This window comes from Eleutherodactylus coqui, chromosome 9, assembly GCF_035609145.1.
Source record: "Eleutherodactylus coqui strain aEleCoq1 chromosome 9, aEleCoq1.hap1, whole genome shotgun sequence".
In the NCBI taxonomy this organism is placed as follows: domain Eukaryota; kingdom Metazoa; phylum Chordata; class Amphibia; order Anura; family Eleutherodactylidae; genus Eleutherodactylus; species Eleutherodactylus coqui.
The window spans coordinates 153,133,565-153,158,974 of NC_089845.1; the positions used below are offsets into that span (position 1 = coordinate 153,133,565).

Sequence of the window (25,410 nt, forward strand, 5' to 3'; positions counted from 1 at the left end):
ATGGCATCCAGTATGAATGGTGTCGGCTGCCTTGTTTTATAAGGATACATTTAAGCCCGACGTCCTTCCTTTGAGTCATTCCTTACTTTGTTATGGGGTTGTCTGAGGTCACAGATTCCATCTTACAGGGTTTTCCTACTGTGGACATTTATGGCACATCCACAGGACCCCCTAGATGTCTGCTAGATGCCCCTGTCCGGTGGATATAACTGTTGGTGTTGGGATCCCCTCTGATCCACGTGGCGACGGCTCTGAGAAGCTTTTCTCTGGCTGCTCTATAAGTGAGGTTCTGTATATCACATATGATGAGGTCCCTGTAGGATTTACAGCCGCTCCTTTCTTCATAAAGGTTCCTGCAGTTCTACAACCTCCAGTTCATCCCGTTTTCTCCTCCAATCCACTCCTTCTCCTGAATGACCCACCAAGGATGGCCGAGGACAGGAAGGAGATCAGCAGAAGAATATTAGACTTCACCTTGGAGATCCTCTACCTGCTGATCGGAGAGGTGAGCGCTTCTACATTTCCAACATTGTTATCTCTTCCACAATGTGAGGGTAGCAGTGGTATTTCCTAGTTTGCAGTGTGATGAGGGCAGTTTGGGTGGACGAAGAGGTATGGGGGGGGGGGGGGGGCAGATTGTAATCCTCTAGAAAAGGGGATGTGACGTCACTTATTATTGTGTACATGATGATATCTCTCAGTGTCTCTCCGTACACAGGATTACACAATAGTGAAGAAGACATCGGGGGACGGTGTGACTCCCATCATCCATCTCCAGGAGTCAGGAGGATGGAGCAGGAGTCATTTCCCCATCACAGAGCCTCCCTCCCCGATACATGAGCAGAAGATCCTAGAGCTCACCAACAAGATGATGGAGCTGCTGACAGGAGAGGTGATGCTGCGGGGGATGGGGGACATTATACAGTAACAGGAGGGGTCTGGGTGATGACTGGATATTGTGTTGTCAGGTTCCTATAAGGTGTCAGGATGTGGCTGTCTATTTCTCCATGGAGGAGTGGGAGTATATAGGAGGACACCAGGATCTGTACGAGGAGGTCATGATGGAGGATCTCTGGCCTGCTACATCAAAGGGTAAGAAGGATTATATATGGCTGCAATAAAAAGTAAGTGAACCTTTTGATTTTTCAGATTTCTGCACTGATTGCTAATAAAATGTTTCTGATTGTATCTAAGTCACAATTATAGATGAACACAAATGTCTCTCCTGGTGCCGTCAGAAACTCACAGTACAACAATTCCCAGTAATGCTATCCTCCAGCCTGCTGCTTGCTCCAGCACCTCCGTGGTTTCCTGGTGGAGATGAAGCTTTAGTTGTTTCCTTACTACAGGTTCTCCATGTGACTGATATCAGATGAGGGTCGTCACTGCGGGTTCATCTACAGACATTCACATTTCATTAATTGAGTATTTGGTAATACATTGTCTGGTGTAGAAAACCATCTAAATTCAGAAATGTCCGAGTCTCTTCCTCCTGCTGAAGATGTGACCCTGAGGAAGGAGTGAAGGTCTCTGTATGGAGCAGCATCTCCGAGCCGGGAATCTCAATGTGGGGCTGACTGTATTCTGTTGGTATAGAAGTGAAGGTGCTGAGAGCCGTGTGTGATATATAGATATACAGGAGCTCATGTAGTCATCACTGTGTGCTTGTGTCCTCACAGATGGAGCCAGTAGGCGAAATCCCCCGGAGAGATGTCACCGTCCGCTGTATTCCCAGGACTGTCCAGAGGAAGATCCCGATGTCCCGGAGGACTATCAGGTAGATGATGTGGAGCCTTATACCAGATCTATTAAAGTGGAGGTAGAAGAAGAGCGGATAACGGACAATCACCCGTGTATGAGAGATGTGAAGGAGGAGATTCCAGTAGATGTTACCCCAGGTATGTAATAATGAATGGGGAAAGTGAATTTAGAGGTATTTTTGAAGGCATTGTTCGACAAAATTCATTTGTCCCCTCTAGACAAGAAAGGTGATAAGTGTCTGATCAATGGGAGTCCAGCCACGGAGACTCTTACTGTTCATGAGAATGAAGCTCCTGAGTTTCCCAGAATGAATTGAGTGATGTTCACTACCGCTTTATTCATTTTAGTGTGACTGTCGAGATAGTCAAGTGCTTGTACTCTGATATCTTCGGCGGTCCCATTGAAATGAATATAGCAGTAGTGAGCACATATCACCATAAGCCCTTTCATTCGGGGATGCTGTAGACCTCCGTTTTTGTGATTGATAGGAGTTCCAGCAGTCAGACCTTAATGAGATGCTTACCCCTGTCCTGTGCATAGGGAATAAGTTAATTCTGTAAGTCTAGCCTTTAACATGATGTTCCCCCCACTGATCCTGAGAACAGGGGTCCAATGTCTCCTGTCCTCATCACTGTAGGCTTACTCTGGTCACGCAAGTACACTGCCGCGCCATTCATTTTCAATTGGACTGGCAGAGATAGCCAGTTCCACTGGGTAGCCAATGGGTAGCCTTGGATAGTTTCGTCATTGAAATGAATTGAGCAGCGGCTGAATATGTGGCCATTCATTCTGATGTCACTGCAAAAGGAGAAGTGATCACACAGTAACAGGCAGGGGGGGGGCATGAGAGTCCTGTTCTCAAGATTGGTGGGAATCTTAATGGTGAGAACCCCACTGATCTCTCCTGTCGATAGCAGATAACGTGTTATCCTGGTGCAACCCATTTAATATTAGGCTTAGGCTGGACTCAAACGGGTGTGTCGGCATTGTACCAATCTCCCATAGGTGGCCATGTTACTGCTCACACAAATTGCGCAAAATGTATGCGCAAGAAAAATTGCAGCATGTTCTATCCTGGCGTGTATTACGTGCGCACATATGACAAGAAAGTACATGGCGATGGGCAGCAATCACAGAAAACGGCCATATACTTACTGACTAAGGAGTGCATATAGCTGCATCCTGCATCCATGGCGATGGGCAGCATGCAGCCAGTATGCAATGTCATCTATCCCATTAATGATCAAGGGGTTGTCCCACTAAAAATACATTTTGTAACCAGCTGCCATTGTCTAAAACAACAAGAGAAGCAATACTCAACTTTCTTCTTGCTCTGGCAAGCAGCACAACAGCTCACACTGCTCTCCCTGCCTATGCAGAAGTCAGGGGTATTCAACAGCCAATCAGAGACCACAGCATCATTTTCCTGGCATCAGCGCTCACATCTTGGGTGCCATGATGCCAAAACCTCGCGACAGTGACGCTGCAGCGGTCGCATGACTTCTGCTGTAAACACAGACCAGGAGAGCCGCCATACTGCTTGTCTGGGAAAAAAGGAAAGACAAGTATTGATTCTTTTGTTGTTTTAGGTCATGACTAGCTGTTTAATTTATTTTAATGTTTTAAGTAGGACAAACCCTTTAAAGGCTGCTCCAAAATGATACTTGTGTTGTGACAGCGGACATGGATCTACTGTGCCATCAGTATGGCCATATGAGGGCTTGTTTTTTGCACGGCAAGCTGTAGTTTTTTTGTGCTATTTTTTGGGTACATATAATGTATTACATAGCTTTTACAAAATTGTTTTGGAGGGCAAGGAGAAAAAACACATCATTTTTTGTTTTTCCCTTTTTTTTTTACAGCATTGATCATTCAGCATAAATAACATGATACATTTTCTCTGCGGGTTGGTACGATTACGACACTACCAAAATTATATATATATATTTTTTAATTTAATTTATGTAAACAAACAGGAAAGTGCGTAAAAAGGAGGGGTATTTTCACAGTTTTTAGTTGTTTTAAAAAAATTTTTTTTTTTTACAATCCTTATGTCCCTGTGGAGAAATTGAACTTGCAATGCTATGATCACTCTGATAATACATTGCAGTACTTATGTATTATGTACAATGCATTATCAGTAACCATAGCAATCACAGGCCATACTAAACTCAGACTCCATTGTCTGGTGTCCAGGTACTGGCAAACCATCGCTTTCCATGATTGTATTGTGGAGGGTCAAGAATATCACAGAGGGAGCACCCTCCCTCTGTGATCCTTTTAAATATCGCAATTAACATTGACCGTGGCATGTAAGGGGTTAACAGCAGGGATCGGTGTTCTCTATTGCAGCGGGAGGTTGACTGTCAGTCATAACCAGCTCCTCCTCTATCGATAGGACATGCGGCAACTGCTTCCCAGACAGGGCGTACATTTACACACTGGAACTGGAAGGGGTTAATAATCATCAAAAACTGCTTAAAGGGGACCTGTCACATTGAATATGATGGCTAAACAGCCATCACTATGTTATAGAGCAGGAGGAGCTGATCGGTTTGGGATATCATTTTGTGCATTACTATTCAATAGAACTAGTAATTTATTTATTTAAACATCTACTCATTCTAGACACAGTGGATATGCATTGGGTGGTGCACATTTGGCCTGTCACCCTCATATGATTTACCTATATGCAGGTGCAGCACTGAGTAGCCACTCCCCTTTCTTGGGTTGGCCTTGTGAGCGGTCTTCATAATACTTTGCACCTACTTCTAGCTCCCTTATATAGCATTTGGCCTTTCTGCTTCCACTGGGAGGTTGTGCATCAAGCTTCCTTATCTGTGTCCTACTTCTATTTTTGTCAGTTTGGCCATACTCCCCTGTGATTTCCTGATTTTTACCAAGGCATAAAAATGCTCACTGCACATCTTCCCGTGTAAAAGGACCTTTAGTGCTTTACAAAGTTTTTTAAGGCTGAAATCACATATAACAAACAGGTTTATCCAGCATGCAAGGGTTAGATAATGATTCCCAAATTTATTAAGAACCAGTTGAAAAAGAAAAACTTCCAAACGTATGTTCAAGATTTGACTGACACGTTTCAGACAGTAATGTCCTAAGTTTTCGTTATCGTCATGATATGGCAAAGGATGTTAACCCCTTAATGACACGGCCTATTTTGGCGTTGAGGACCAAGCGATTTTTTGGTATTTTTCCATCTCCATTTTTCAAAAGCCATAACTTTTTTATTTTTCCGTGGACGCGGCTGTATAAGGGCTTGTTTTTTGCGTGGCGATCTGTAGTTTTTATCGGTGCCACTTTTGGGTATATAGACAATATCGTAAAATTTTTTTTTTTTTTTTTAAATGATAACAGGGAGAGAAAACGCATCAATTCTGCCATAGATTTTTTTTTTTTTTTTACAGCGTTAATCATGCAGCATAAATGACACACTAAATTTTTTCTGCGGGTCGGTATGGTAACAACGATACCAAAATTGTTATATTTTTTTTAGGTTTTTACACTTTTTTGCAATAAAACCCCCTTTTTTTGGAAATCTTTTTTTTTTCTCTATAGCTGCATTCAAAGTCATGTAACTTTTTTATTTTTCTATGTACAGAGCTCTTTAAGGGCTTATTTTTTGCGAGACGAGCTGTAGTTTTTATTGGTACCATTTTGGGAAATGTACGGCTTTTTTGATCACTTTTATTGCATTTTTTGTGAGGCAAAATGCTAAAAATTAGCATTTTGCCTCTGTTTTTTAGCGTTTTTTTTTACGCTTTTTGTCGTACAAAATAAAAAGCATGTTCAACTTTTTGTACACGTCGTTACGGACGCATCAATATCCAATATGTGGGGTTTTAGTTTTTTTTCCCTTTTTTTATGCTAATATTAGAAAAAGCATAAAAAAGGGGTTTTTTACATTTTTTTTTTTACATTTTTCTTTTTTTTACACTTTTCTTTTCTTTTTTTTATACTATTTGAGTCCCTCTGAGGGACTTACATCACTGTGCCTATGATCGCTGTCATAAGGCATGGCAAAGCTACTGCTCTGCCATGCCTTATCGCTTGTACAGCGATTATAGGCACAGGCAATACAGGACGCCAGTGTCTGGCGTCCTGTTGCCATGGTGACAGGCCGGGCTCTCGCGATAACATCGCGAGTTCCGGCCGGAGACACACAGGGATCGCGATCCCTCTGTGAACTCTTTCCCTGCCGCGATCTACTTAGATCGCGGCAGGGAAGGGGTTAACAGCGGCGGGCGCATCTCCGATGTCCCCCCGCTGTTGGAGCGGGACGCCGGCTGTGACTGACAGCCGGCTCCCGCTGCGGGATAGCGCGGGATCTTATGTGATCCCGTGCTATCTCCAGGACGTACCAGGTACGTCATGTTGCGGGAAGTACCAGGCTGCCATGACGTACCAGGTACGTCCAGGAGCGGGAAGGGGTTAAAGGGGTTGTCCCGCTCCGAAACGGGTTTTTTTTTTTTTCAATAGGCGCGAGACAAACCCAATGCATGTGTTAAAAAAAAAAACGTTTAGTACTTACCCGAATCCCCGCGCTGCGGCGACTTCTTCCTTACCTTAGCAAGATGGCCACCGGGATCTTCACCCACGATGCACCGCGGGTCTTCTCCCATGGTGCACCGTGGGCTCTGTGCGGTCTATTGCCGATTCCAGCCTCCTGATTGGCTGGAATCGGCACATGTGACGGGGCGGAGCTACGAGGACCAGCTCTCCGGCACGAGCGGCCCCATTCACCAGGGAGAAGATCGGACTGCGCAAGCGCATCTAATCGGGCAATTAGACGCTAAAATTAGACGGCACCATGGAGACGGGGACGCTAGCAACGGAACAGGTAAGGGAATAACTTCTGTATGGCTCATAATTAATGCACGATGTATATTACAAAGTTCATTAATATGGCCATACAGAAGTGTATAACCCCACTTTCTTTCGCGGGACAACCCCTTTAAGTGTCTGAAACATGACAGTGGTCATGCTCTTTTCTTAATTGATTCTTAATGATTTGGGAAATTTTTGTTTACGCCTTGTATCCTGGATAAATTTGTTTGTCTCGTGGATTTGCACCATTATTGGAGTGAGATATATATGAGCTTACTGAAGAAGACAGTTGCAGTTATTGAAGCTGGCTCCTACCTCATGTAGGGAATCACACAGCAGATTTTGATAACACTTGTTGAGCCAAAGCCAGAAGTGGATTCATAAGTAATAGGAAATATAAAGGAAGGGCTTTAACTCTTCCTTCTTGATCCACTTCTGGACTTCTTCTTCCTTCTCCATTTCTAGCTTTGACTCCAGATGAATCACAAACTACATGTGTGTTTCCAATCTGATGGAACGATTATCAATTTGTTCAGTTTGTAGTTTAAAAAAAACTTACAAAATCTATTTTAATCCCAACAGAAAATCCCAGTGAGAACTCTGAGGGAAACTTCATGTTATCACTAAGTTATAAAGTAGAAGATGAAGATAACCCGCAGCACTCTTCAGGAGAAAACCTCATTACCCTTAATGTACATCCAGGACTTCACAGTACAGGTCTATCATCTAATCCCCCTAATTATGAGGAACCTTCTCCTGACCAATCACAACTTGTTACTGCACTTGTTGGTAAAGAAGGGGGAAAAAGTTTTCAGCGTTGTATACAGTTAACAAACAATGCAGATCTATGTACAGAAAGAAGAACTCATACAGTGGAGAAGCCGTTTTCATGTTCAGAATGTGGGATGTGGTTTAAATATAAGTCAACTCTTGTTACGCACGAGAGAAGTCACACAGGAGAAAAACCGTATTCATGTTTAGAATGTGGGAAATGTTTTACAAAAAAATCTAATCTTGTCACACATCAAAGAATTCACACAGGAGAGAAACCGTATTCATGTTCAGAATGTGGGAAATGTTTTAGAGATAAATCAAATCTTGTTACTCATCAGAGAAGTCATACAGGGGAGAAGCCATTTCCATGTTCGGAATGTGGGAAATGTTTTACTAATAAGTCAGATCTTGTTAAACATGAGAGATCTCACACAGGAGAAAAGCCGTATTCATGTTTACTCTGTGGGAAACGCTTTACAGATAAATCAGGTTATGTTAAACATCAGAGAATTCACACAGGAAATGGGTTATATTCATGTTCTGAATGTGGCAAATGCTTTACGGATAAATCAGATCTTGTTAGACATGCAAGAATTCACACAGGGGAGAAGCCATTTTCATGTTCAGTATGCGGAAAATGTTTTATAGATAAATCAAGTGTTCTTAGACATGAGAGAATTCATACAGGCGAGAAGCCATTTACATGTTCAGAATGTGCAAAATGCTTTACAAATAAGTCAGATCTTGCTAAACATGAGAGAATTCACACCGGAGATAAGCCGTATTCATGTTCTGAATGTGGAAAATGCTTTATAGATAAATCAGGTTATGTTAAGCATGAAAGAAGTCACACAGGAGATGGGTTATATTCATGCTCTGAATGTGGAAAATGTTTTACGGATAAATCATGTTATGTTAAACATAAGAAAATTCACACATTCAGGTAAATTGATTTTCTTTAGACATCCTTTAATTTGTTTCGGACTATAAGACGCACCCCAGGTTTAAACAACAGAAAACGGGAAAAAATATTTCACACTAATTTAAACGTCTCTAACAAAGTGGAGGGGCTACTGTCATGAACTTGGGTGTTCTAGCAGAGAAAAGGGGATTAACAGTCAGCTCCAATTAAACCTAGTGTGTTGATAAAGAACTATTGTAGCCTTTAAGAATTCGGAGGTCTTTAAGACTTTGTGGATTCAGTTCATGGGGACCATTCCTCTCGGTAATGGTTAAATGCTACATGACTAAATTTGGGAAATATTCTTGGACATGAGAGTCTTTTTTCCTTGGCTTATCATCTCTTGGAGTTTAGGCTAAACAATGTATAACATTGAGCAATGGTGTTATAATATACAAAGTTTACTGTTTCTCATGAAACTGCATGTGAGAAGACAATCTGTATGCCAAAGTCTTGTCAAATACTTGATGTATCACTTTATCTGCAATGTACTTGATATCTAAATGAATCCTAGTATAAAATACACCTGAAGAGGATGATATAGCTCAGACTCTTACTGAAATCAGAAAGTGTCATTGTTTGCTTTCTTTAAGAAAAAGGCTCAGCCAAAGCCATTTTGGTTTACCTGGTTTAAGATTTTGTTAACAATTTGGAGGCCCCAGTGAGATCCCCATTTATTTACCTCATTACTGAACACAGCTGGATTTATTTATTCCACCGGAAGCAAAACAAAAAAACTGTCTATGTGAGGCATTTGAAGACCTGCCTTTTTTACTTGGGGACCATCCCAGGTTTCAGTACTAGGGGAGCAAATCAGCAAAAAGGTCTCGAGGTAGATCTTTTTGTGTTTTCCTGTATTGTGTTGTCATGTTTCTTCTGTCACGTTGCTAAATGTTTTGCTGCTAATTCTAGTTAAAGAAACTAGAAGAGTATAAGAACTTTCTACTATGTTTTAATCTCTTTTGCTCATGTTGTTTATGGCAGCGCAGAATTGTGTGGGTTACTCAATATTATACAGTTGTAAATCAGAGTAAAGGAGGAAGTAGTGTGTCAGGTGAAACATTGTAAGGAATGTATATGCGTATGTGTGTGATGTGTATGTAAACTGATAAGACAAAGACAATTTTATGCTGAGGTGATTGACTACTCACAGGTTCTATGAAAATCAGTGCAAGATAAATAAAACACAACCTTGTGAAACTCATTTCAAGTTGATAGATGTATACTGTACTGAAGGTGTCATTGGTTTGTCATTGCTAATTTGTTTGATGACCTTGTGGTTGTCATACAGAGTGTACAAGCATCAGAAAGAAGAATACCCTACAGCTAGGCTGTGTGGAATGGTTTGTTTTGAATGTGTATGTAGTGTGACTTTAGTCAAAAAGAGAACAGGAATTCCCTGGGTTCTCAATCGAGAACATATACGTATTAGACCCTGAGGTTATTATCATAGAGGAAATAAGTTGTTTATTGATATCCCTTGTCATGCTGTGCCTCATCCACATGCACTAAATAGAGACTGGAAGTATGAAGTATATATAAATTTCTGCAGAATACATGCTAACTATTATCTGTTATCGATGCAGTTGATATGTCTGTGATAATTGCTCTGTTGCTCATATATATCCACATAGCAAATATAAAAATACTTATAACCACCTGCCTGTGAGTGACTGTGTGAGATACATGTGATGATGTCACTGTCATGTGATCAGTCACTAGGGCTCTGAGCTGCGCCCCTAATCACATGGCATATTGTCATGTGATCAGGAGCAGAGCTCAGAGCCCCGGTGACTGATAATATGACAGTGACATCATCACAGGTCCTGTAAGCACACGGCCGCTGTCCGACTCTGCTGGTTTTGGACCTGTGACCAACTTCAATCCTTTTCACTATAATATAGTAGTGAGTGGAGCATTGCAGAGACACTGCTACAAGTGTGTATGTATATATATATATATATATATATATATATGAGCCACAGAGCTTAAAAAAGATTAAAGCATGGATGAAGATAGCAGAAAAACATAATCCTCTTAATAATCACAGTGATGAAGAAGAGAAGAAATTACACTGAAAAGGTAAAGGGGATGGGAGAAGGTAGAACAGAGCGGCCCTCGCAGGATTTGTCATCATCAAAGAGGGTTCCCTCTCTCTCAGGACTGCCCCCCGTAGGGGCAAAGGCACCGTGAGGGCATGTTTAGGTTAGTAGGTTAATTCCTGCCGTAGGGAGGGCATAATTTATCCATGGGGTCCATATGTTTAGGAATTTGTCATATTTATCTTCTGTTATTGAGGTAAGCTTTTCGTTTATCATATACCAGTTCATGCGGTGTTTAACTTCAGAGAAGTCTAGTGATGCTTTACGCCAGGAATGGGCAATGGTTAGTTTTGTGGCTAAGAAGAGGAAAGATATCAGTTTCCTGGAGTTTGGGGGTATATCCTTGATCTTTTTGTTAGCCAGGGGGCCTTTTAAAAAGCCCGAGGACTGTCATGGCAAGATACCTATCAAGTCATCCACATGGGGTAGCTTGATAGCATTACATCATACTGCGATCAGGCAGACAGTCTATGGAATTACATCATACTGAAGGAGTAATCAAAACATCGCAAGTTGTTATCCCCTCTGGGGAATAAAAAAAAGTAAATATAAAGAAAATAAAGTTTTACTAATTATAAAAAAAAAATAATAAAAGTTAAAAAAAATACCTTTTGCCATTTTTATAATAAAAGAATCTAAATAATAAAACAAAAATACATATTTGCCCTTCACAGTTTAGACAGCAAATTATAAAAACAATTAATTTTTATTAGATAATTAAAAAAAAAAACATAGAGCACAAAGTAGGGCACTACACATAGACCTCCAACTTTTATAGAGGTGTACAAGTCTCAAAAAGAGAGACTAACTACCACTTGCTGCCTATACTTTTTACCTCTTCTTAATAAGCAAGAGAGGAAACTGATAGGTTATATTGAGGATAGAGCAATGTGGTAGGTTAATAGGTCTAAAAAAGTTCATAAACTCAGAACTCAGGATGTCAAAAGTTTACTATATATCCTTCCCTGTTACTAATTTATTAACAGATCACTGTAGGTCAGTCCACCCAGTGTCTGTTTATATTATTAGATAACCATGATAGACATCCCATGCTATAGGATTAAACCTTGCATAAGGATGTAACAGAGGGTTCACTAGATATGTGGGGATAGTCACACCTTTGGAAAAACATGAGTCACAGATGATTATTCTAACTTCTCAGCTGTCAAGTGACTCAATGTTTCCCAAACGTTCTTTTGTCACAGGGAGGGAGTTTCAAGTAGACGCCCGTTTCAGATATATAGTGGACGATTCTACTTATTTTGATCTTTTATTGATTTCGTCAGTCATACAATGGCTAGGCCAAGAGTGTTTTTGTGATTTCTTCACAATTTTAGGTGGTACTTTTTTAACTTTAATTGGTACATTCAAGCATCCAATAGCTTGATCAGTGTTACAATCTCAACGCGTTTCTCCGCTTGATGATGGCGGGTCATCAGGAGATTTTTTAGCATAGTACCATTAGTATTATAACATGATGTCAACTCTTGAGTGTGAGTCTTAGATCCTTAAATTGGTATTAATGTAGAGAAACTTTTGTTGTCCCTAACATATAGGAAACAATAGAGCTTTCTTATCTCAGAGATCAGTATCCTTCTATTAGAGTGTGACTTAGATGCAGTATGCCAACACTCAATGTTTTACTGATCTCAGAGAGAGGTATAGGAATGCGTATTGTGATATAGCTCCTATAGGATGACAGCCTACGTAGTCTCAAAGGCAGTCTTATCCTAGTGATAAAGCATCCAATGGCTTATCCCATATGATGTGGGAATTCAGAGCTATAGCATAGTACCTATAGTAATGAACCCCACCAAGAGGAAAAGACTGTCATATTTAGTCTAATACCCCTTTTCAGTTGTGGTGAGAAGCAACCTCTTCTAACTAAAGCTCCATATGTTCCTAACTGCCTATTTCTAGCAGAAAAGTCTACAATCAGACAGAGAAGTGGTAGCGCCTCTGGCCTTGGTGGTAGGTCAGGGCTATCTCAAAATACATATTTGGTATCACTGCATCCATAAAAGTCCGATTTTGCAAAGTAATACATTATTTACCCCCACACAGTGAACATCATCAGAAAAAAAAAAACAAGGAAAGCTATAAATGTGCTTTTTTGGTCACCCTGTCTCCAACAAAAAATGCAATACAAAGGGTCAAAAAGTCTTATGTATTTCAAAATGGTACCAAAGGAAACTACAGGATGTCCGGCAAAAATGAGCCCTTGCACAACTACGTCAACAGAAAAATAAGAAAGCTATTACACACAGAATATGGTGGCAGGAAAGTTTGATATCGCAGTAATCGTACTGACCCATAGAATAAAGTTATCAGGTCATTTCTGTTGCAGTTTGTGGGCCGTAGAAAGAAGACGCACCAAAAGATGGCAGAATTTCATTTTTTTCCTTTTAGAATTTTTAAAAAGTTTTTCATACATTTTATGGTACATTAAATAGCACCATTGAAAAATACAACTCTTCCCACAAAAAGCAAGCCCTCATACAGCTCCGTTGATGGTTAAATAAAGGAGTTACGATTTTTTAAAATAGGGGAGGAAAAAAGGAAAATGAAAAAAAGCTCCATCACTAAGGGGTTTAGGGAAAGAAGCCTCAGGCACATGAGCTATATCACAACAATGATCTCAGATAGATGGATCCAGGAGAGGAAGAGTGGGAAAGAGAGCAAGAAGGAGGAGGCACGGGCCCAAAGGAGACAGGCACTTAGGTTGAATTCCTGGGTATGTAGCTGTAGTGCTGCTCACTCATATAGTGAAGATCTTAATTATTGTCCAAGATGTGGCACGAGGAGATGGTCAGCCTTTGCAGCTCCTACAACCTCCATTGTTCCTACTGCCCCTGGAGTACATCCTGTCATAACATAGAGTTCAATAACAGTGAATGCAGATAATAAGATGGAGACTACTACATGGTATAAACCGTGGACTCAAACCGAGCAACTGACTATGGCAAGTAAATTGGCAGACGCTTCTAAGAATCCAACAGGATTTTATAAAGGTGTGGTCAGAATTTATCAAAATGATGATAGTGGTTTAGCATCCTTATGCTCCATAACTGCACCATTGGTGACAAAGATTCAGAATGTACAGGTAATGGAGAAAATATAGAAGATGTGTCTCAGGATAAGAAAACAGTTGAATCTGGTAAAAGATTTATAAAACGTCTCCCAAGAGGTAACCAGACGTTTGCTAATGAACCTTCTACGGGAAGGGGCTGCAGGTGCTTTTCAGGGTGCTGATGACTCAGTAGACAAATATCACTGCAGTGACAAACGGAGATGCATGGCTGTTCAGAACCCATATCATTGAGAGGGTCACATGAAGAAGAATTGTCCGGCACAGATTAGAGTACAAGAACAGATGGTCACTACAGACTCGCAGTCAGACTAGGAAGATGGCAACTCCAGGTGTGTTCCTGTAGTTATAGTTCCCACTGAATTAGGTCAAAGGCAACTGTTAAATTAACACTACTCAACTGGAAAATGTGATGGAAAAAGGAAAAATAAGGGGAATGGGCGTGAATGGACCTTGTCCATTAAAACAAAGCCGCTCCAAGTACGCCTAGCAGATACTGTTGACTGTTTGATGTATTCAAATGTTGGCATCAGAAAATTGCCCAGTGAACGAGCAAATATACTAAGTCACTTAATGCAGTCATACAATTTGGGAAAAAACTGGTTAAAGTGCCAGGACCAGTGCCTGAAGAAATATTAACTTCATAGGGATAGTTCAGGCTGATGAAATAAGTAATGTCCATGATGATGCGGTTGAATCAATGTTGAAAGAGATACCTGAATCATTAGGGGTAAAGGATAAAACATGTGGGCCTTCTATAGTAGCCCCATTAAAATAAGACTAAGGCCCCCCTTACACAGGCGTTTGCAAAAATGCAGCGTTTTTAAACGCTGCGTTTACTGCAGTTTCAGCAGCTCTGTCATGCATTTTGCCAGTGTTTTCAGCTGGGTTTTTAGCACAGCTGAAAATGCAACCAAGGAAGATGGGGGGAAAAAAGCAATACTCACCTAGCAGGTGCCGTCCGGGTCCCTCCCGCTGCTCTCTGGCGTTCCTGCAGGCTTCCATGCAGTTGTCAGTGCCAACACAGCATCTCTTGCTGATAATGGGGATTGAAAACCCTGCCTCCAGCAAGGAGATTGCTCAGATTGGCTGAGCCACAGCGCTCGAAAACCAATTGGAGTCAGCCCTCGATACACCAATCACAGCCATTCATTGAATGAATGAGGGAATTAAAGGGAAACTATTCAAATTTGCCAGCGACACAAAGCTAGGAGTGATGGCTAATACTAGAGAAGAGAGAGTATGTTACGTATTTCCCACCCAAGAAGGGATCAGCGGGATCTATGGCCTCAGAATACTGTTATGGATTAACGGATTGTGAATCCACTGGACCAACCAACCAAGCTGAAACCTGTCCTGGAGTGGTTGGCAGCTGACTCCTTAGGTAGAGGGACCATAGCCAGGAATACAGACAGAACTCAGATTCATGAACACAGACAGAACTCAAACTCAGGAACTCAGAATAGAGAGACGGATTACATACTCGTGGACAGACAGACAGGCAAGACAGACTGCCAAACACCCAAAAGCCACACTAGCACGAATAAACAGATGGGATTGCTAAAATAAGTACAAGGAATTATCTTCTAAACCTGGCATAAAAGTGGTTTAAAAAAAGGCGGTGTCTCCCTTTGTATTCCCTTACATTTGATATGATCGCAGGGTGCCATTGGGTTGTTATGGCATGCAGAGGCCTAGCAATCTAGTCTGCCATCTACTAAAGCATACAATTCTCAGACAGAGACAGAGTCTAATATGTTGGTATAATATAGTGCAATATAGAAGTATTGCAGCATATTATATGAATGAAAAATGTAAGTGAAATTCAAGTTCCCTAGTGGAACTAAAATAACAAGTAAACAAAAAAAATTCCCTTTTATGGAAAAAACACCACAATATTGGCATCACTGCATTTGTAAAGACCCAATCGATAAAGTTGCAATGTTCTTTAACCTCTCAGTGAGTGGTCTATTTTGCACCTTAAAGAGGTTGTCTCGAGGAAGCAGTGAAATTTTTTTTTTGCCCAGTCCCCCTTATTAAGCATACATTACTAATCACCCGTGTAAATGACTTTTAAAGCCGGTTTCTACTTACAGTTCCAGCGTTTCAGCAACTTATAAAAAGTTTCCCAAAGATGGCCGCCGGCTCTTTTCCCAAGGTGCACCGCGGTTGCTTCAGCCCGACGTGCGCGCTCCCGAGACGCTACCAGCTTTGTCTCCCTGACAACCAGACGCACCGTAGCTGCCGACCGGACCCCGGGATTGAACGCGGCCGACCACGGCACATGCACTTGGGCCACAGTCATCCACCGCCAGGCAGCAGGTAACCGGCGCTAGGCCCCGGCTCCCCCACGCTAGGCCCCGGGGCCCAGCGGCAGGCCCCTGACAACAGACGAAGGCTCCGGGGCCCGGCGGCAGGCTCCGACGTCTGGCGGCAGGCTCCGGGGCCCGGTGGCAGGTTCCGGGGCCCGGCGGTCTATACAGTCCCCTCAGCGCACACAAAAAAACCCCCGACCCCTCACTTACATGGGCGGCTTCTCGGCAGGGCTGGGCAGCTTCTCGGCAGGGCTGGGCGGCTTCTCGGCAGGGCTGCTGGGCTGGGCTTCTCGGCTGGGCTGCTCAAGTTTCTGCACCTTTCTCTAACAGAGAATGGTAGCAGAATGGCCGCTCAAGCGCTCTCCCGAGAAGTGACAGCTCGTCTGCGCATGCGCAGAAGAGCTGTAGCGGCTAGCAGGCTGAAGCAGACCGGACTGCGCAAGCGCGTCTAAAAAAGCAAGCAGACAGCGAAATTAGACGGAGCCATGGAGACGGGGACGCTAGCAACGGAGCAGGTAAGTGAATAACTTCTGTATGGCTCATAATTAATGCACAATGTACATTACAAAGTGCATTAATATGGCCATACAGAAGTGTATAACCCCACTTGATTTCGCGAGACAACCCCTTTAATGACCAGGCTTTTTTTTTTTTTGTTTTTACATCATTACATTCCAAGAGCCATAACATGCGGATTGTGTACTAAGCAGGTTGGGGAACTAAGCCCGGTTCATTCCCCTTCAAGCTCCAGCTGCCTGAAACAGCCAACACCCGCCAAAAACAGTACTGATTTGCAGCTAGCTTTGAATGCGGCTGTTTCAAAGCTCACATACCCTGGCAACCTTTCAGGCAGAGGAGAGTATCCCCTGAAACTTTTTATTGGTCCCGCTGTGATGCGCTTGCGGAATCACAACACTTGCCATGGTTGCCCTGGGCCTAGTGAAGGATTTCAAGACAGCCATGTCTGTGGCAGGGCTTAATATGTGTTAAAAATTGCATTCTTTGGGCACCCCATCTCCCATAAATTGAATTTAAAAAGTGATCAAAAAGTGGTGGCTGTGGCACTTTAGGGGGATTAGTTTAGGAATAGGAAGGTTTGTTTTCACTGCGACAACCTGGGAGTTGTGCAAGCCATTAACTCAGTGTCTGCGCGCCTGTGGTTGCTTTGTTGCGACATTTGGTGTTAGCCTGTTTATCATTGACTGCCTGGGTGGTGGCTGTGACGTCACTGCGGGGAAGAAGTGACGGGAGTCCCATTCTCTATACAGATGGGAGACCCCCACCAATCAGCAAGTTATTCCTATCCTGTGGATATCTTTTGCATAGGGGATAACTTGCAATTCTAGTACAACCCTTCTAAAAGGGTTTTTCAGAACATGAACATTTTTTATAAGGGCTGATAAGGGCCAATAGGGGCTGTAAAGAAATTAATAAATGTCGCTTATCAAAATTAAGTACCGTATATATGCTTATCAATCTATTTTAGCAAAAAGAATATTTTAGCAATATATTGTATGTGTAACAGAAGTCATGACTGTTTTTAAGGAAGTACGTCTGATCTAAGTGGAATCAGGAAGTTCTAAGGCCAGATGTCTCGGAAGACATAGCCTAACCGCAAAGAAGATTATCAGCAATTTCTTAAAAGTCATATATCAAGCCTGAATGTCAAAGTTTATTGAATGATTATGTCATAGGTTTATTGTCAGATATAGAAGTCATGAGTTTATCATGAGGTTATTCCTTGTATTACCATAGGTCGCATCCCTGCGTGGGCGATCTTCTATATAAACTGAGACTATGCCAATAAACACTCAGAGTTCATTGTTTTACCATATACCATGTGTACTTTGACTCTCAAGGAGCGCTCCTCCTGCTTAGGTCAATTCGGAACCGACAACATAACTGACCAGTCTGTTTGAACAAATTAACCCTCGACAGTTCTTGGCGCCCAACTAGGGGGCGGGGCTTATCTTTACGGGACATCGCAACCAGTAGACTGAAACAAACTCCTGGCCCGTTGACGTGGATATTGGATCCGGAGACTCCAGACTAAAACACCGGTGTACAGGTAAGAGCTTATCTTACTATTATACAGTCTGGATTCTTTTGATCTGTGTGTCTCTAACGGACTAGAGGTATGTTGTTGCCTGTTTCCTATATTTTCTGCCCCGTCCATATTTTAGAGTGAATAAGTTCATTTAACTGTCCTAGACGGAAGAACTCACTCATTGGGACTTAAAGAGTCATGTTGTCTGTATTGGAGATTGAAATAATTGTTATTGTTATAGTCTCATTTCTGGCAGTCATATTCTTACTCTGGATCTGTTATAATATTACTAAAAGTTCCCTAAGAGGCGAAGTCTGGTCTCCCCTGAATCCTAGTGTTTGAAGTTGACCACGTTTTAGTTCTGTAAATCTATTCCGGGACAGGGAACTGTGTGTTCCCAGATAGTCTTAGTGATTATCTTAGTTTACTGTGTGAAATATACGTCCTGTATACTTAGTGAAGAATAGTCGGAAGTGGTCAAGATGGGGTCTGAACAATCTAAGATATATCAGACTCCTATTGAGATAATTAAAGATAGAGAAGGGGAGGACATTTGCAGACAAGCCTATAAAGTTTACAAACGTATAGGCCTCAAGAAGGCGGGAACATTCAATTATGAATTTTGGTCACAATATGAGGATAAGCATAGAAAGGAAATAAGAAATAAGGGTTTGGAAAAAGGCATGAAGGCTATCCTGGACTGCTCTAAAACAGCAGAAGACGAACACTGGGACTCCGAGTCCCGAGGCGAGGGCATTTTAGTTTATTGTCCTATGCCCCGGCCACCAATAGACGTTCCCATGGAAACCCCTACGGTTCCATTAGTCTCTCCTGTCGTCCCGGCCGTTCCACCAATGTCTCCAAATAATCCCTTTAATTCTCTGTATCCCAATTTGCCACCCTTGCCTCCTACGTATCCACAGGCTACTGCCCAGATGGATACACCTCCATACAGCCCTCAATCAGGATCCCCGGGCCCTGAAGTAAATAGAGGTCCGGCTTGGGATTGTCCACGTTGTGGTCAACAGAATGCCTGTTTTAAAGAACTCTGTACAGTATGTGGGACTCCACGTCCCAGGGATCAGTGTAGACAACCGATTCCCTTGTTCCCAGTTACAACCTCCACTACCCATTATAGAGAACCAAACAGACCGAGTCCACCATTGGGCACGGTCAGACAAGAGGACACCGACAGACCATCGTCTTCTAATGACAGACCTACGGACGCACATAGACCAACTCCCGGGTCTACAGTCACTACATGGCGACCCTGGAGCGCCACAGACCAGATGGCACTGTGTCAGCAACTGCCCGATCCCCAGACAGAGCCAGCAGCTTTCCATAGAAAGTTGGAAGTCATACAGAAAAACTACTCTGCCACTTGGACAGATATGGAATGTCTTATGAATGTAAAATGTCCTCTGGGCCTTTACAATAGTATTACTCAATTTTGTGGTCTTGAAGAACGCCCAGATGACCCCCAGACATTACTTAGTGGTACTCAATATGTGGACAAGGTTAAAACCTGGTTTAAGGATAAAGCCCAAGAGAGACGTACAGCCCTAACCCAGTGTAGACAGAACAAGGGCGAGTCTATTGAATGTTACTTTGGCCGTTTAGAGGAAGTTGGCAGAGATCTGGGTTTATATGACTGTCCAAAAGCAATACGTAATGCTGCTTTTTGTGAAGCCTTTATGCAAGGAATAGATAAGCGCCTGTCTGAACGCGTTAAAGCATGTACCCCCGATTGGCGACAGGCCAAACCGCGTGATCTATATAAGAAAGCTGTAGGATTTGTCATGGACACAAAAGACCACGCAAAGAGTGTTATGATTAAACATTACACCATGGAGGGGGACACAGTCCGACTTAACGACCCCAGGCGGGAGACCCGTAAGTGTTATAACTGCGGGAAGACTGGACACTTGGCCCGTAATTGTAGAGCCCCTAAACGCCCTAGACAGAACTTGTCAGACGAAAGGGGGCAACAGGGAAGTACGGCCAATACCACATCATCCCGCCCACAGGGAAATAACGGGTATACCAATTACCAATGAAGGTCTGGCACTCCTTCCCCCGTGTCCCTTATAGTTACTGACGCACGTGGGCCACAAATTTTTCAGCCTCTAAAAATCCAGGGGAAGGAGGTGCCCTTTTTAATTGACACAGGGGCTACTAAATCATGTGTCAGTACCTCACAAGTCAATGACCTTAGTATTCCCCTCTCAGACTCCATAGCCATAGCCATTGGAGTGTCCGGTGAACCAACACCCATGCGTGAGACCGAGCCCATAGAAGTCTCCTTTCAAGGGTCACGAGTCCTCACTCGCTTCCTGGTGTCACCCGCTGGGGATTGCATCATGGGAACCGATGTGATGGGACCCCTGGGGTGCTGTATTCAGCTCCATCCTTCCGGTGAGGCTCATGTCAGTACCTCTGCGGCCGACCACCAAGTATTCTGTCTCATGGCAGCAGACTTGGTCACTCCGCCTCCTTCTTGTACTGTATATGTGTTGACCCCAGAAGATACACAGGTTCTCTCAGCAGTGCCAGAGACCCTTTGGGCAAAAGGGAAGACAGACTTGGGCCATCTCCACGTACCCCCAGTCATGGTATATCTCAAAGATGGGGAAAAAGCCCCCATGATCCGCCAATATCCCCTAGCCATGGCACAGGAAGACGCAATAGCCTCCACTATTACAGAGTTATGTGCCTTGAATGCTTTAAAACCTTGCGTCTCACCCGCTAACACGCCACTCTTCCCAGTTAAAAAGAAAGGGAAGAAAGGCGAACCTGATACCTACCGGATGGTTCACGATCTAAGAGAAATCAATAAGGTGACCATCCTAGAAACACCTTTAGTCCCCAACCCTTACACTCTGTTGTCCACCATACCATCCGGAACCTGTTGGTACACTCTGATCGATCTCGCCAATGCCTTTATGTCCGTCCCGATCCACCCCGATTGCCAGTACCTGTTTGCCTTCACGTTCCGAGGAAAACAGTACTGCTGGACTGTTCTACCACAAGGGGCACAAAACAGCCCAAATCAATTCACCCGATGTATGAGGCTTGTACTTGATGCATGGACGGTCCCACCAGGTGTGGCCCTGCTTCAGTATGTTGATGATCTCCTACTCTGTGCACCGGACAGACCCACCTGTGTTGCGGCTTCACTCAGCCTCCTTTGTTTTCTTGCAGACAGTGGGTGTAAAGCCAGTAAAGACAAATTACAGTTTTGCAAATCTCATGTTGTGTTTCTTGGTCACTGCCTAGGTCCTGGTACAAAACACCTCACGCCAGAACGTACCAAGGTGGTGGAGGACATGCCACTCCCTACCTCCCATGCTCAGTTGCGGACATTTCTGGGGTTAGTTTCATATTGTCGGCCGTGGATTCGCTCTGCCTCCATGACCATGCAGCCTCTGTACGACTGCCTGAGTTCCAAGCCATTTGCTTTGTCTCCGGAAGCCGAGTCAGCTTTCCATCAGCTGAAAATACAGATTACCAGTGCTCCAGCACTGGGTCTGCCTGACTATGATAAACCCTTCCAGATGTTCGTGACTGAGATGGCGGGACATGCTACTGCCGTCCTCACACAAGAGCATGGTGACAAAAAGCGCCCTGTAGCATACTACAGTGCACATCTTGATGCAGTAGCCAGGGGTTCACCCTCCTGTGTAAGAGCAGTTCTGGCTGTACAAGCACTACTTGAGAAAGCTTCTGAGGTGGTTCTAGACTACCCTCTTGTGGTCCTCACGCCCCATGACGTACATGGAATTCTGACACAGGTGAGCCGTAGACATCTGTCTCTTGCTAGACAGGTTAAAATGGAACTTGCAGTACACTCTTCATCCAATGTCTCATTTCAACGTTGCACAACTTTGAATCCGGCCACCTTACTGCCATTAGGTGACACTGATTCAAAAGGGGGAGTAAGCACAGGGGATCAACTTTTTGTCAATTCCCTAGGCGAAGAGGAAGCTTTTGACGCCGAGCACCAGCATGACTGTGCTGCTCTGATGGAGCAGGAGACAGCTGGATTTGCTCATGTCACAGATAAGCCTCTCCTGAACCCCCACCTTGAAATGTTTGTGGATGGATCACGATACCAGAATGAGATGGGCAGATTTGTGACAGGGTTTGCTGTAGTATCAATGAATGAAGTACTGATAGGCCGCGCCTTGCCCCCACATATGTCAGCACAGGAAGCGGAGCTGTGCGCTCTGACCGAGGCCTGCAAGTTAGCCCGGGGAGTCACTGCTAATATCTACACGGACTCCAGGTACGCGTTTGGCGTTGCGCATGACTATGGGCCGATTTGGCGCGCGCGGAGCTTCCTAACAGCTCAAGGCAGACCGATAAAGAATGGTGAGGCAGTAAGTAGTTTAATGTCAGCTATCATGCTCCCGAAGCAGGTAGCCATAATAAAGGTAAAGGCACACACCCAAGGGGACTCCTTGGAAAGCAGAGGCAACGAGAAGGCAGACGGAGCAGCAAAGGCTGCAGCCCTGCTGGACTGGAGGGCACCCGTGTGCAGAGTTCAGACCAGGTCCTGCCCAGCGGAGGAGGATCCTGATCCCCCTGCCAAGGACCAGACCCTCTCTGTCCCACCACAGAAGGAGGTGGACCTACTCCCCTCAGGGCAAGAGCAGGAGCGCTGGGCAAGTGCAGGGGCAGTAAAAGGAAATGAAGGTTGGATGATGGGTTCCCGTATGTGTTTACCTGCGGCTGCCTATCCTAGTATGGCCCTTTTGGCTCATGGAAAGGTGCACGCTTCTCGTAATGCCATGGTAGCCCTGGTGGAGAAAATGTGGTACGCTCCGGGATTTGACAGGATGGCAAAGGCATACGTCAAGGCTTGTGAAATCTGTGCACTACACAACCCCGGTCAAGTAGTAAAGACCCCTCGGAAGTGCACTCCGCGACCTTTGTACCCCTTCCAGAGACTACAGATAGATTACATCCAGCTGCCCAGGTCAGGAAGGTATGAGTATGTCCTGGTATGCATTGACCTCTTTTCTGGGTGGGCTGAGGCCTACCCGGTCCCGAAGGCCACTGCCCAGGCCACTGCAAAGAAACTTGTGTCAGAGTTAGTGTGCAGATTTGGGGTACCAGAGACCATTGAGAGCGACCGTGGTACTCACTTCACTGGTGAGGTAATGAAGGAAGTCATGTCCGCCTTAGGAGTAGAGCAGGCCTTTCACACCCCCTATCATCCGCAGAGCTCCGGAAAAGTAGAAAGACTCAATGGCACCCTCAAACTTAAGATACAGAAAGCCATGGTTGAAACAGGAAAACCTTGGCCCGAGTGCCTACCTCTGGCCCTCTACTCAGTACGAACCACGCCAAATAGGAAAACAGGACTGTCTCCTTATGAGATTCTCTTTGGCTCCGTGCCCAGGTTAGGACTGTATCACCCCCAAGCTCTATCCCTGGGTCATGATAAAGTTACTTCCTTTGTGCAGGATTTATGCCAAAAGCTAAAAATAACACACGACCTAGTCTTCTCTTCTATTTCAGACCCTGATAGTTTGGAAGGATCCCACTCTCTGAATCCCGGAGATTGGGTGGTGGTAAAGAGACACGTCAGAAAGACTTTGGAACCTCGCTTTGACGGACCATACCAAGTGCTGTTAACCACTCCCACCTCGGTCAAGCTAGAAGGCAAACCCACTTGGATCCATGCCTCACACTGCAAGAAAGTTCCAACGCCTCAGCACCACGAGGGGGGTGGAGAGTAAGCCCAACCCAGGGTGGGGGAGGAGGATGGCAACCTGGACACCAGCATTGATAGTCTGGATAGGTGTATTATTTACCCTTTGTTTTCTTGGACTACTCTCTTTTCGGGACAATTCCTCATCAACTGTCGATGTAAGAAGAAGATGGACTGTTTGGGCAGAAGGACACCCCAACATGTGGGAATACTTTGCAAAAGACGTACTGAATATTTCCCATATGTGCATGCCCAACCTTCGGAGTGGGGAAGATATTTTACGGACTTGCTTACTGTCTATCCCCACTCCAATAAAGACACTTCGCGATATATATTCAATAGTGCATAACGATAGTGATGTGGAAGAGAGCCATGTTATTCAGGAAAATACCTTTCTTAATGTATATGAATATTGTTCCTATTATGATGCGGTCAAACATACACTTTATGTTTCACACAAATGGTAAGAGATTTGTTTAGATTCAGGAAAACAATAATACATTTTAAAAAGTCAAATGTCGGCTGTGATCTTGGGACTTGTTCCGATCGCCATATTTGGGGTCAGGAAGGAATTTTTCCCTTTTTTATACAAGGATAATTGGCTTTTTCCTAAAAGGGTTTTCGCCTTCCTCTGGATCAACTCAGCCTCAAAATTCCCCATAATTGTCATTCCTGTGTGTGACTTCCTGATGTCCAAAATGGGGGAATGATAAGGGCCAATAGGGGCTGTAAAGAAATTAATAAATGTCGCTTATCAAAATTAAGTACCGTATATATGCTTATCAATCTATTTTAGCAAAAAGAATATTTTAGCAATATATTGTATGTGTAACAGAAGTCATGACTGTTTTTAAGGAAGTACGTCTGATCTAAGTGGAATCAGGAAGTTCTAAGGCCAGATGTCTCGGAAGACATAGCCTAACCGCAAAGAAGATTATCAGCAATTTCTTAAAAGTCATATATCAAGCCTGAATGTCAAAGTTTATTGAATGATTATGTCATAGGTTTATTGTCAGATATAGAAGTCATGAGTTTATCATGAGGTTATTCCTTGTATTACCATAGGTCGCATCCCTGCGTGGGCGATCTTCTATATAAACTGAGACTATGCCAATAAACACTCAGAGTTCATTGTTTTACCATATACCATGTGTACTTTGACTCTCAAGGAGCGCTCCTCCTGCTTAGGTCAATTCGGAACCGACAACATAACTGACCAGTCTGTTTGAACAAATTAACCCTCGACAGGGCTTAAAATGAAGAAAAACTGAATTTTTGCACATCCTGGCAACTCCGCATCCAACGCTGCAGCCCCGATGCCTGTCGCATGGAACCAGGAAAAAGTAGTGGGCGGTCACATGCCATTCATTGTGTTCATGACCGCTCTGCCACTCACAGGAATGGAAGAATCACCACTGAAGTTTGTGACTGGCTGAGTGGTTATGTGCACAATTAACGGCACATGACTGCCTGCCCGTCGCTTCTTCGGGGTTTTGAGCGGTGGGCATCGGGTTTGCATCGTTGGATGGGGAGTGTCCGGGATGGGTGAGTATTCAATTTTTTTTCATTTTAAGCCCTTGTAACATTTTTTTCTATGTCCTGAAAACCCCCTTAACTATGTAGTAGTGTCTTTCCACAATGTTCTGAACCTCTCTTCACCTGTACCAGGATGAGCTGATCCCTTTGCACCAGGTGAGGGCGCTGCATGTTAATGTGCTTTGTACTGTGCCAGATCCCATACAGTACATAGTGCATGAGCCATTCGCTGTAAATGTGTAATACTAATTATATGATTATTCCC

General features: G+C 43.7%; 1 protein-coding gene across 1 annotated transcript in view; it reads left to right on the top strand.

Annotated features, from left to right (window-relative positions):
• Nucleotides 1-352: 352 nt before the first annotated feature.
• The window catches only part of LOC136578557 (zinc finger protein 271-like), a 53,997-nt gene continuing 28,939 nt past the window's right edge, over nt 353-25,410 (top strand). The window contains exons 1-4 of the mRNA XM_066578692.1: nt 353-505; nt 719-1,092; nt 1,680-1,898; nt 7,189-8,323. Of these exons, the coding sequence (XP_066434789.1) occupies nt 1,008-1,092; nt 1,680-1,898; nt 7,189-8,323 (1,439 nt within the window). The 5' untranslated portion in view covers nt 353-505; nt 719-1,007. The remainder of the gene's footprint in view (nt 506-718; nt 1,093-1,679; nt 1,899-7,188; nt 8,324-25,410) is intronic.